At 40.0% G+C, this 12,857-nt stretch overlaps 1 protein-coding gene across 1 annotated transcript in view; it reads left to right on the forward strand.

Moving 5' to 3' along the window:
• The window catches only part of LOC119496825 (contactin-4), a 113,928-nt gene extending 101,313 nt beyond the window's left edge, over window positions 1-12,615 (forward strand). The window contains exons 21-24 of the mRNA XM_037784417.1: window positions 6,280-6,460; window positions 8,964-9,076; window positions 9,937-10,105; window positions 11,920-12,615. Of these exons, the coding sequence (XP_037640345.1) occupies window positions 6,280-6,460; window positions 8,964-9,076; window positions 9,937-10,105; window positions 11,920-12,008 (552 nt within the window). The 3' untranslated portion in view covers window positions 12,009-12,615. The remainder of the gene's footprint in view (window positions 1-6,279; window positions 6,461-8,963; window positions 9,077-9,936; window positions 10,106-11,919) is intronic.
• The last annotated feature ends 242 nt before the right edge of the window (window positions 12,616-12,857 follow it).

Genomic DNA, 12,857 nt, shown 5'->3' on the forward strand with positions numbered 1-12,857 from the left:
ATTCTCTTCTAAAGCCCAGTTATTTTATATGGTGGGGTATGCCCAGGTGGCTTGACCTCTGCATAGAAGCTTTGAGGTCATTGCCAGTGTTTGGTGCACACATTGTTGAGACACGGGTTTGAAGCTCCATGATGGCTGTTTGAGAGCGAGACAGAGCAGTTTAGCTGAGCTGAGACTAATGTTTGCATGAATATTCATGCTGAAATAGGGCAAATATTTTTTAGAGTTTTGCAGCTCCTTCACAATATAAATGTATTTTTACAATTTTTAATGTTGACAAATATTTAGTTTATCATTATTTGTATATTCTTATCTAGAAAAACATAAACACACATTATCTCACTGTAGGATTTATGTTATTAAAGATCCCGTATTGTAAAAAGTAAGTCTTTTATATGCCTCAGTGCCAGCGAGGCATTTTGTTTTCGAGTTGTACGTCCGTAAGTACGTTTGTCTGTCCGTCCGTCCGTCTGTCTGTCCGTCTTTCCGTCCCCTTCTTGTGAACACGATATCTCAGGAACGCCTGGAGAGAATTTCTTCAAATTTGGTAGAAACATCCACCTGGACTCAAGGATGAAGTGATTATATTTTGGTGGTCAAAGGTCAAGGTCACTGTGACCCCACGTGCATCCCATTCTTGTGAACGCGATAACTCAGGAGGGCCTGGAGGGAATTTCTTCAAATTTGGTAGACATGTCCACTTGGACTCGAGGATGAACTGATTCAAATTTGATGACATATCTGTGGAAAACACATTCATGAATTTAGATTAGGACAGCTACAGGGCTTCGCACTTGCATTTCTAATCCTAACCACAATTTGGTGAAATTTTATTAGACCTTTAGTTGACCTTAAAGGGACTGTATGTATGTTTTTACTCGTATAAATGTGTTTTAATGTTTTTTTATTGCCAATGTGTGAACAAGTTGCAACCTAACCAAAAAAATTAAACCTTCTGTGACTTTCTGGGTTTCCTCTATCAGCCCGTAGACTGCTTTTAATGTGAAGAATGGGGGACGTTTTTACCCCGGGAAAACAGAGGTGACGTCATGCGCGCTCACGAGTGCCTTTACTTTCTTCAGCTCCGCTAACAGTGTGCAATGATAGCTAACGTTCGGTTAGAAATGGAGTCCCCTAACGCCAACAAACAACCAGCTCCCACCACACCCTTAGACTCCAACACAAACTCAACAGAAGCACAAAAAAAACAAAGTTATATCTATTGAAGCCCGTCTTGCACAACAGGAATGTGACCGATGTCGGGTGAAAACTAGTATCAACATCGACCAGGCCTCCGATTCATGGAGGACCCTTCATTTGGTCAGCTAACATTACTGCCAAGCATGTGAAATATATAGTGATATTGTGGTTTTAGCTGCTAATGTTGCTAACGTTAATCATCATGATGCCTGTCAATCACGTTCAGTCTCGTGTGTGTCGCCTCACTGTTTTGACCGATGCACTCTTGTGCGAGCAACAGGAGGCTGATTGTCGTTGACTTAACGGCCACTTAACGGTGTCACTGTTAACAAGCAATTTCTGATTCTCACTTACAGCCCCTTTAACCCTGTGCTTTTGGGCGTGACCCTGAAAAGCCTGAGATAACACTGTTCTGCTGTGTGATTTTGGCCAAGCTCCCAAGCGGCAGTGTTTTTCCAGAGGATATGACTCATTAAGGATTTTATATTGGCTAGAGTGACAATTTGGCTCATTCCATTGCAATTAGACTGAAGGGGGCAATTAACGAACATCTCAAGTGTGTAAGTAAACAAAATGCCTCAGTATCAGTAACTTCACCTTGCTCTTTGTAAATAATTGTATACATTATAATAATAATAGTATAATCTACAGTAATGCAGTTGAACGCAAGGACTGATTCACAGTTATTTTTCAAAAACAGATTCTCCACATATTCTAAAGTTGATCCTGACACTAAGACATCTTCACGCCTCCAGTACACTACGTTCCTTTTAGCTGTCAGGGGGAATGGTCACCAGGTGCAGTGATACGTATACCCACAATGACTGATGGCCAATTGGGGGACAGTGGAAACAAGCTATTAACACTAAAATTACATGTAATCCCATTTTAAGATGATATGGCAAACAGCTGTTTGCGTTATTGTCGCGTTAACTTTGACAGCCCTATAATTTAATTTAACCTTAACCATTTGGCAGTACCTTCACAGCCCACTAGGTGGCGCTCTGAGGCCCACTGCTGGTGAATGGCTGCTCTCACATTTCTGCTTGATGTGTTAGAAGATGACAAACACACATTCAAGCCAGCCCTGGCTGTTGCTGAAGACAATTAGATGAGGAGTGGTGTGATCGATACATATAAACCACACTAATAGCAGATCAGGAAAAGTAACTTCAAACTTGAATACAAAAAAAACACCATATTCAGCTGCAGATTGGAGGTGCCCTGAGGTCACGTCTTACCTAACTGCACCACCACGACAATGATACTATTTTTCTTCTCCCTCTCTCCTCAGTGTCATTGTTGTCATATACCACTTTGAATGGAACAGCTGTTTGAAAGGTATGAGAGAAGTAATTGTAAAGTGACTTGCTGAGAGGATAATGACTCATCACCACACCCTTCAATTTATCCCCCGCTTTCACCCAACCTCTTGGTTCACAGCGCTGCTTCGACTATATGAACGAAAATAGCAGGAGCCCTTGGACCTAAATACAGCTCCAAGTGTTAACAGACTGAGAGACGTATAACATTCTTCAACCTCCACCTCTCAACACTTTGAACCACTAACTTTTGAGGCTGTCTGCTTCACCATCAAAACTATACACCACCATATAAAAGTGTCTGACCGTGGCAGGATTAACCTGTATGAGGCCCCCAGGGCAAAAGTGTCCTGCTCTATCTAAGTCCATCAGATCCATCGCACACAGCTGACTACACACGGCAGCTTCATTATTTGCCCAGACACCAACCGGCCCTCACATGATGGAGGAACACTACACGACCTCAGGTTAGTTAAATGTGATCAACATCATTTTATTTTGGAGTATGCACCATGTGAGCACAATATAATCTAAAATAATACAGCTTGTAAAACTAGATTTTGACACAAGAAGGCCAAACATAGTTAGTTAAAGATGGGGTTGATGTAGAAAAGCTAGCAAAGTTTGAAAGTAGCATCGCCTCAGAAGCTCCGTCTAAACCCCCCCCCCGGCCTCGCCTCGGGGCTCCTTCCAAGGCAACGCCCACCCCCCCCCTACACACACTAACTCGCATTTGCGATTTCGTCTGGCGATGTCAGGCTAATAGGGTCCATAGGCAGCTGCCCACTTTTCCTGGTTGGTAATCCAGCCTTATTTCTGACTGTGACTTGGACAGTAATAGTTTGAATGTTGCTGAAACAACCTTCCCTCAGTTTAACTTCACTAAGCCCTGCGTCCCTCCGTTACTATTGCTACACCTCTCAAGCTGTCCATTCTAGCAATGCACCGTTTACAGTGATTGCGGTGGCATATATACCACTCCAAATGTGTGGTGATTTTTAGAAAGAAAAGGTCCTTGATTTCTGTCAGAAGTAGACAAAAGTAGACCTTTGATTTTTTGCTGAAATGACAACTGTCGCTGGCAGATTTTATTACATTTTATTGTATCCGGCTGACTCGTCTAAAAATGAGAAACCTTCAAAAGCGTCACAAGTAAGCATACTCACCAGTTGAAGACGTGGAAATAAAGGAGAAGCAAATTATACCTAGTCTGTATACCTAGTATAAAAATCTATATTATTTCATTCTAACTAATTCTCCTTTCAGATGTTTACTGCATCATGAATTACTGGCACAAAAATGACAGGTTAGATGTTGGCATGCTAACGTTAAACAGCTTTCATTAGAGCAGATAAACCCACTGTTGAATTCCTCACTCTTGTATTTTTTCGAGTTTTGAAAAGGTTTTAATAAAAAAGACACAAGTCTCCAAACTCATTCAATGCAGAGTGCCACTCTTACCACACCGCTCCAGGCACACTCCCTCTGCATACGGAGAAATCCAAAGCTTAACAAGCCTGCCATCCCTAGTTACAGTTGCTAAGTTACGATTGGACAATCGCTGTTTGGGGAAGGGGGTTTAGCAAACGGTCAATTTCCTTTACAATATAGGAATCGTTAGGGGAGGCAACAGAACAGCTGCAGCACCAGAAACAACTTTCTGGAAGAAATTATTAGGCACATTTTTGACTTTGTGATCATTATATATATTTGGTGCCTTCAGCTGTCGTGCGGATAATTCGGCGAGCTCTGCTGTCAGCAGGTTTATTGGCAGGACAATCCAGTGCAAATTTCACACCTGATAATTTCTGTTTATGTTTCATATTTATTTTATTATGCACAGCATCAGATCATTTTCTGAAATGTAGGCAATGCACATCCACTCTTGATGTATTACTGTTTGATACTACAGGCTAAATCACCCTCTCTTCTGAAAATGTCTCCACCAGGTTCAATACAAACATTGAAGCTGGCCATATAAAAATCCTATTTAAATATCTGTGCTTTCCACACACAAATATTATTATTATTGTTCAAGCCCCGGTGGTATGATGGACTTTCCTGGCTCTGTCTCCATAAGACTTTAAGATGCAGCAACACAGCTTAAGTCTCCTCAGACTCGTCTCTTTCATCCCTCTTTGAGTGTGTGTTTGGATTCATCGTAGCAGATGTGATGTTCAAAACTCTAAACTTCTTCTGCTCGGGTGTTTTAGGTATCTTCCCAAGTGCTGGTAAAACTGCCATAATTAAACCGCTGGTGTAAAAAGAAAAAACACCCGAGATGCATCTGTTATCAGCAACTCCAGGCCCTGTCGCTAATCTGCCTTTCCCAAGCAAGATCCCTGAAAAAACCTGTGTGCAGTCAATTGAATAAGCACCTCCTCTCAAACCATCTGTTTGACATTTCCCTGTCTGGTTTTTCCCATCTCGTGTTAGGGTCATAAATGATCTCCCTATGAATACAGATTCTGACAAGCTCCTTATCCTTGCACTTCTCACTCCCAGTGCTGCGTTTGGTATGCTGATTGTCAGATACAGTATCACTTGGTAGTTTAAAAATGTGGGTTGGACTGCCTCAGGACCTACAGTAGCTGAGCTGATTGTGGGGAACTTTTTTCTTCTCCTTTTAAGTTGGGTCCTGTAGAATCACTGTTTCAGTATATTAAAGACTTAAACCGAGATGACCCTTCAGTTTTTAACGAATTACTCTTGTGTAACATTTGCGCAGACTTCCTTGTTGTCACATTCCTTGAGTCAGTTTGTGTCAACATGTGCACTGAATAATCAGCCCGTTTTCATTTCCAGGGCATCAAATACCGCCACTTTGTCACGGCCATCGGCGTTCGATACCGCTGCACAAGGCACCCTTTCGCAAAGGGTATAGGAGATGCACCAGATGTTCCATTAACTCCAATGCAAACCCATACGTGGCAACAGTAAATGCACAGGGAAAGTGCATGTAGTGCTGTAGTTTAACGAGCAACAAAGACACACAGGGCGGGTGGGATGTGAGGTGGATGGGTCCAACTAACACAAGGCTTTCATCCAGGAGACCGCTGTTCGTGTCCCGTGTGTTACGTTTCACTTTCACGTTATAATCAGCTGTTCATTTGTGTCGTGTGTTCACAACGTTCAGTCACATTTGTAAATCTTTCCTAAACCTAACTAAGTGGTTTTGTTGCCTGAACCTAAGCAAGTGTTTCTGTTTAATTCACAACATTAACCTGTTGAAAAAAGTGCCTAAAATAACTACCCAAAATTAAGCAGGACTAGTTCCTCAACCATAAGGCTTAGATGCATATATTTGATCTCATTTGAAAGGTCAGAACCTAAGGAATATTAATCCAATTGTGAGTAAACTATATTATTATGAAGGTTACAATGGAGACACAAGAGAAAAAAAAAAAAAAATTGTATCCTCGCCTAGTATGAAATCTTAATTTCAAAGGCAATATCATCATTATAACAAAGATTCTAATCTGACACGTGTTTACTGCGACAGAAAAGTGACGCAGAGGGGTCTGACAAAGTGTCAGTATGTGATGAGTTGGGACGAGAACGTGTTGGAATAATAATCTACAATACTCTTCTTTATGAGCACATTGCGATGCTCTCTGTAGGGAATAGGCAAAATAAATAAGCTTTGATTTGACTCGGCTGCCACCGTTTCACTGACTTATTAATGGAAAATGGAAAAAAAGGCAAAGGTACACAATATGGCTAGAGGTCTGTGGTAACCCTCGTATCTTTGGTCCAGGTTCTCTTTTGGGAGGAAGGATCCCAGCAGAGTGATGCCGAGAGACGGAGGGTTATCGACACCACAGCTCTGCTCTCCGGCTTGAAGGGCAGCACGGTGTATCTGATCTCAGTCAGAGCCCAGAACAGCGCTGGACTGGGACCCTGCAGCCCAGCTTTTAACATCACTACTAAGAAACCACGTGAGTCCACACACAAGTCCTTTATTTGCCTTTAACATACATTACTTTCCACAGTAAGTTCAAGTTTATTTAAATAAAATACTCACATGCCATACTGAATGTATGCTGGAAGAGTTATTGGTCTCCTGTCTATAGTGGCCATGAAGCCAGCGCCGTAGATACCATTGAGTTCATGTCCTCTGTAATGTTTCTGGGACTTTAGGGGATTTAATGACATTTATTATACAGTTAGTTGTGTTTGAAAATCCAGCAACACTGACTACCACTAAAAAAACTGAGGAAGAAAGACGATTGATATTCTTACATTTGTTTGGTACAAACCCTTAAGTACACCGCTGCACCGCTGTTTGATATCAGTTCCAACAGTTTTTCACACATTACATTCACACACACACCTCCCTGACAGGTGACTTCATACTGATTATACATTCAAAAGTGTTGTGTCTGCATGTTTTCACACAGTGAGTGAGTCAACGAGAAGTACATTTCTCTTCATTATAGGAACAAGGTAGAAAACATTAATCTGCACTCAGTGTCTACTCTGTATGTTTTATAAACCATGTTTCCATAAATCAATAAAAGATAGGTTCACACAGATTCATGTGTGTCTTAACACACTAGTCAGGTGCCCGTATGAACACTGAAACAGGTTTTGTGTGTCTGTTCATACTGGCCATTAAAAGATCTTTTCCCACTGCTCTTTATATGTAAGGGATGGTGGTAAAATCCGCAGTCCGTCTCCTGTGTAAAAATGTATTCAGAAGTTAATATGAGGCTTCAGCCATCACAATTATACAGGTCAAATTTACAGTCTCTTAAAGTCAATGCATTCGAGGTTGTTATCACTGCCTTTGCAGCCTTAAGGTCTGACGTGATGAATAAACAACACGAAAATGCGAAATATTCGCCTGCAAATATTATATTTCTAGGGCTTTTATTGTGAAAGGTAAGAACGGAAGGAGTGGATCTGGTCTGCGCTGCCTTTGTAAAGGTTGAAAGGAGTAGTAAAGTTTGCCGTTGTTGTTTCATAAATAAAGGCACAACTCGACCCGTTCAGCACAACGTGATTGGTTGACGTTTGGAAATAAAATATATGTAATATTCGTATTATAATATTCACGTTCTGTGTGAAAGTCTTCATGACAAAAACAACAGTTAAAAAAATATATTGACTTACTAGATATTACTTTTATTACTATTATTTAGGGCTGACAATCAATTAAAATATTTAATCGTATTGCGTGGTTGTCTGTTGTTAATTGCGTTCAATCGTAAAATTAATCACACATTTTATATCTGTTCAAAATGTACCTTAAAGGGAGATTTGTCAAGTATTTAATACTCTTATCAACATGAGAGTGGGCAAATATGCTGCTTTATGCAAATGTATGTATATATTTATTATTGGAAATCAATTAACAACACAAAACAATGACAGATATTGTCCAGAAACCCTCACAGGTACTGCATTAAGCATAAAACAATATGCTCCAATCATAACATGGCAAACTCAACAGCTGTCAGTGTGTCAGTGTGCTGACTTGACTATGACTTGCCCCAAACTGCATGTGATTATCATAAAGTGGGCATGTATGTAAAGGGGAGACTCGTGGGTACCCATAAAACCCATTTTCATTCACATATCTGGAGGTCAGAGGTCAAGGGACCCCTTTGAAAATGGCCATGACAGTTTTTCCTCTCCAAAATTTAGCGCAAGTTTGGAGCGTTATTTAGCCTCCTTCTCGACAAGCCAGTATGACATGGTTGGTACCGATGGATTCATTATCCTATCTTCACTCTAGCTTTAAAACTGAGCCCTCTACAACCTAAAATATCAAGTTGCGTTAATGCGTCAAAGAAATTAGTGGAGTTAAAAAGAATGTGCATCAACGCGTTATTATCGCGTTAACTTTGACAACCCTACTATTATCAATAGTAGTTTTTCTTTTCTGGTGTTATTCATTTGTTCATTCATTAATTCAATGTATTCATTCATTAATTACCTTCCCCCTTGTCAGACATCTCCTTAACAAGCATGCTAATCCCTCTGTCAGCTTCAGCTAAACTAGAATGTCCTGTTACGTTCTATGTTGTTTTCTCTCACGTCTTTATATGTTTCATATCGTTGTTTCATATTTTTTGACTGAAAATAAAAAAAAGTCCACACCATTCATATTAAGCCAGAACCAGTGAATCTGTTCACGGTGAAATATGATGAAGTAAAGACTTTTTCCCTGCTTCAGGGTGAACTTTTCATTTCATCCTTATTAGCTGTGTTTTCACACACATAAATGAAGAGCACGCACTTTCTATTTGTCTTGACCTCTGTTTTTCTCCAGTGTGTACGAGGAGGTTGAAGAGTATATAGTCTGAAAAGCATTCTGCCGCAACACCATGATTACAAGGTTGACTGCGGTGTTAGAGAGTATTATTGGTGGCGATGACACTACGCTTTATGCATTCATTTGTTAACCTCGTGTCTATATAATTACATGTCTTGCAGCTCCAAGTCAGCCTCCGGGGAATATTGAGTGGAGCCTGACCAACTCTAAGATCTTTCTGAATTGGGAACATGTCAAGGCGATGGAAAATGAGTCTGAGGTGACAGGATACAAGGTGAGTTTGTCAGAGTAATAGCTAGAAACTCCAGAACTGGAGAAACAAATAGAGCCTCGGCAGCTGTCATCCCAATAAATGGCTTTCTCTTCGCAGTGGAGAGATAGACCTCAGCACTCCGGTGTTACATTATGGATTGGCCCTGTCTGGCCTTTCAAAATTAAAAGATCTCTTCCAGGTGATAAAATGAAAGGTGTCAAGCCACAGAAGATATTCAGCTTCTTCCAACCAGCACAACAATGACTCATATTTGATCCACTTTGCATACTTAAAAAAAAAAAAAAAACACTGTTTTTTGATAATGCTTTCCACAAATATATAAATATAATGTATTCTCCAGAGATATGCGGCCCTGCTCATTTAATGATAAGTCTTTTGTGAAGCTCTGTTGTAAGGGAGCGTGCAGTGCCTGTAGACATGAATGGTTTCATAATTTGGCACCACTGTGAATCAAAAGTAAAAATTTCTTACATATTTTTCATGTTTTTAAAACTACATTCACAGTTTGGCTCTCTGTGCCGCGTGTTTCTTTTTGAAGTAAGAAATAAAACATTATGCCGCATTTTGATGGAGATGAAATTCCATAAAAGGAGGTCTGAGGTCTTTTTTTGAAAATATGTTCCTCCACTTTGAGTCACCGGACCAAACCAGCACCTCACAAGTCATTTTCAATTCATTACCTCCTCTAGAGATGGACTGTATAACCAAAATTTGGTGTCCTGCTTTTTAGAATTTGATTTGTTTTTCATGTGTTTAATGAAGTCTTACATCCCGTTCTTAAGACGTCATAAAGTTTTTCTGACTTTTAATTTACGACTGATGAATTAAAAGTTCACGCCTTGATTTGCACTCTCCTCAAGGTCGTGTATCGTCAGAACTGGCACGGCAGGACTACTGTACTGGAAACCAATAAGACCAGTGTGGAGCTGCAAATCCCCTCCGGAGAGGACTACCTCATTGAGATCAAAGCTCTGACCGAAGGGGGCGATGGCACCAGCAGCGGCCCCATCCGCATACCAAAGATGTCCAGTAAGTTCCAAATACTCTGCAGCATGCAAATGATTGGAGTTTGAATTAAGCAGAGAAGCAGTGGGATGGGTGCACTCTGTGTAACTAATCCCCTGTGTGACTGATACTGTTTATCAGCTTTACCGTAGCTTGAACAAGGCCTTCAGAATACACATGTGAATTGCAATAAGACTGCAGCAAGCAGTAGGAAGAGGAGACACAGAATATACAGTCAGCTCCGTCCAGAAGGTTTCAGTCCTCTTTGTCTGTCGGTGTGTTGGCAGGACATCTCAAAAAACAGATTTCAATGACCTTTGGCGAAAAGTTATACAATAAGTTTATAATTTCTTCTTATTTTACTCTGATGCAGGCCAGATGTTTAAAATTAATGAGAATAGCGCACCCTCTGTTCTTAGAGGAGGCCTGACCTATCCCGGTGGTGGCTGTGCCGGTAGGACTAGAGCATCTATTATGGAAGACTCAGTCAAAGAGTCAGTCTGCTTTCTCGGTTAAAGTAGTGGAGAAGTGGAACTCCATACCCACAAACATTAGAGACTCAACCAGCCTCAAGCTTCAGGCTGCTCTCAGACACCGTTCGTAGCTATAATTAAGTAATGCACTGTAATTCATATATTTCCCTCGAAATCAGTTTGTATGTAATCCACGTAATCGTGAACCAGGAAGTATAAAGAGTGACAAACGCCGTGTAGGGAGGAGGTCGGGGTGGATAGGTGGGTCAAAAAACACGTACTTTTGTACTTTATTAGCGCCACTTCCGGAGTTATTTTAATCCAAACCACGATCTTTTCCTAAACCTAACTAAGTTTATTTTGAAAAGACTGTATGCGTGTAACGAGCAGAAATTGACACGTGTTGCCGGACTTTCGTAAGAAAACGCACGAAAAATGGTGACTAACTTTTTGTAAGATAGGCTATCATACAAACCGTTATATGAAGATATGTAACAAGCTTTGGCTTAAGTCTTACGTAAAGGTTATTGTAATTACCATACTAATTCTATTTATTATGTCACACTGATGGACTTTTATGTATTGTGCTCTTTTTTTGTAGTGTTTGTTGTTCTGTGGTTGTTTTTTCGTCTACCTGCCCAGAGACAACAGATGTAAATTAGCTAGTAGCTAACTCTGGTGCAGTTACTTTTAATTGTGTCCCTGCAGAAATAAACAATAAAATTCAGATTCAGAAATTAAAAATATGTTCCGCCATGGTCCAAGGTAGAAAGTACTAGATTTTGGTTTGGATAGTGCAACATTTTCTTGGTTTTAACTGATTTCTATCATTTTCAATCTACACAAATGTAACTTATTTAATGTGAGTTTTAAACTGTTTTTTTTATCACCAATAACACAAATTTCCTCGGAAAATTCATCCCAATTGGTGCTTAATGTATTTGGGACAAAGCTATTCATTTGTTTCTGGAATTCCATACTGAAGCATCCATGGCTTCTTTAATATCAGTCGCAATAACTCTTAAAAAAGTGAGATTTCAACCAAATTTAGATGATATATATGTACGTATGAACTCTGATTGATGCTCAAAATGTTACTGGTATTTTGCATGTAGGTGGCATTACAGCAACTTGACATATTTAGAAGACCGTAACTCTGTGGTCATAAGTCTGACTTTTGCACAATGCATCCTTGATACTCTGTGCATAACTTGCACATGAACATCTGCATCCAGATTAAAACCTTTATTTTGACAAGCAAACTTTGCAGTGCTATGTGCTGTCTTGTCGCTAATTTAAGGTTTAAGTTCTTTTTAAAAGGTCAATCTGCTTTCCATGGTTAATATTTGTTTCTTTTCTTTCTAGGTCTTAACTCAAACGGTTGTGTGTGTCCAGTTCCAATGAAGATTTGCTGTTTTATGATGTTTTTTGTATTTTTTATGTTCATTTTGTAGCTTCTCATGCCTCTATATTCAGCTCTGGACATTAGAATGAATGTAGTTTATGATTCTCTTCTACGTGTCAGATTTATGGAAGAAGAAGAAGCTAACTAGAGGGTTTCTCAACCGCTGGTTTGCAAACCAAAACTGGATGATGGGAGCGTTCTGACAGCTTGTCAAATGCTCACAAAACTGTGGTGGACTGTTACTCACAGGCAATAGCACAGTTTCCAAACATTTTTCATCCGCCTATTTTCAGGACTGCTGCAATCCTGCAGGATGCACGAGTTTGATAAACATGGAAAGATGAATTTCTTATCTGTCATTCTGAAATGAACCCGAGCACAGGTTCCTGTCCCAGTTTCCCCATTTCACTGTCTGTAACCACCTATTTTGCCTCAACTTCCAAGTCATTTCTTGGCTTGCTGTGACCTCTTTGAATGTTACAGATCAAAAGGTACAACTTTCACTTACTTCACATACTACATATGTGCAATATGAAAAATGTGGACTTAAAGTGTTAATGCTTTATGTAAAATCAAATTCAGGCCCCATGCTATTTTTCATTACTGGTGGTGGAGTCAGAATTACTCCACGAAATTAAAAGAATAATTTGACAATTTAGGAATTAGCCTACACTTTTTGGATTTCTAGCTGTTTCCTCTCACTTCCCGTCTTTGTGCTAAGCTAATTGACCCCCTCAATGTTCTGTGCATATTGGTAAGAAGAAGCTTTGGTAGCCAACTAACAACAAACAATGGTTCATCCTTTGGTTTTATGTGTTTATGTATAGTGCTCTTGCACGACACAACCCACAACCACTTCACAATTTGTTTCAAAGTTAACTATTAGCTCTAAGTAGCA

Source organism: Sebastes umbrosus, chromosome 1 (genome assembly GCF_015220745.1).
Source record: "Sebastes umbrosus isolate fSebUmb1 chromosome 1, fSebUmb1.pri, whole genome shotgun sequence".
Lineage (NCBI taxonomy): Eukaryota > Metazoa > Chordata > Actinopteri > Perciformes > Sebastidae > Sebastes > Sebastes umbrosus.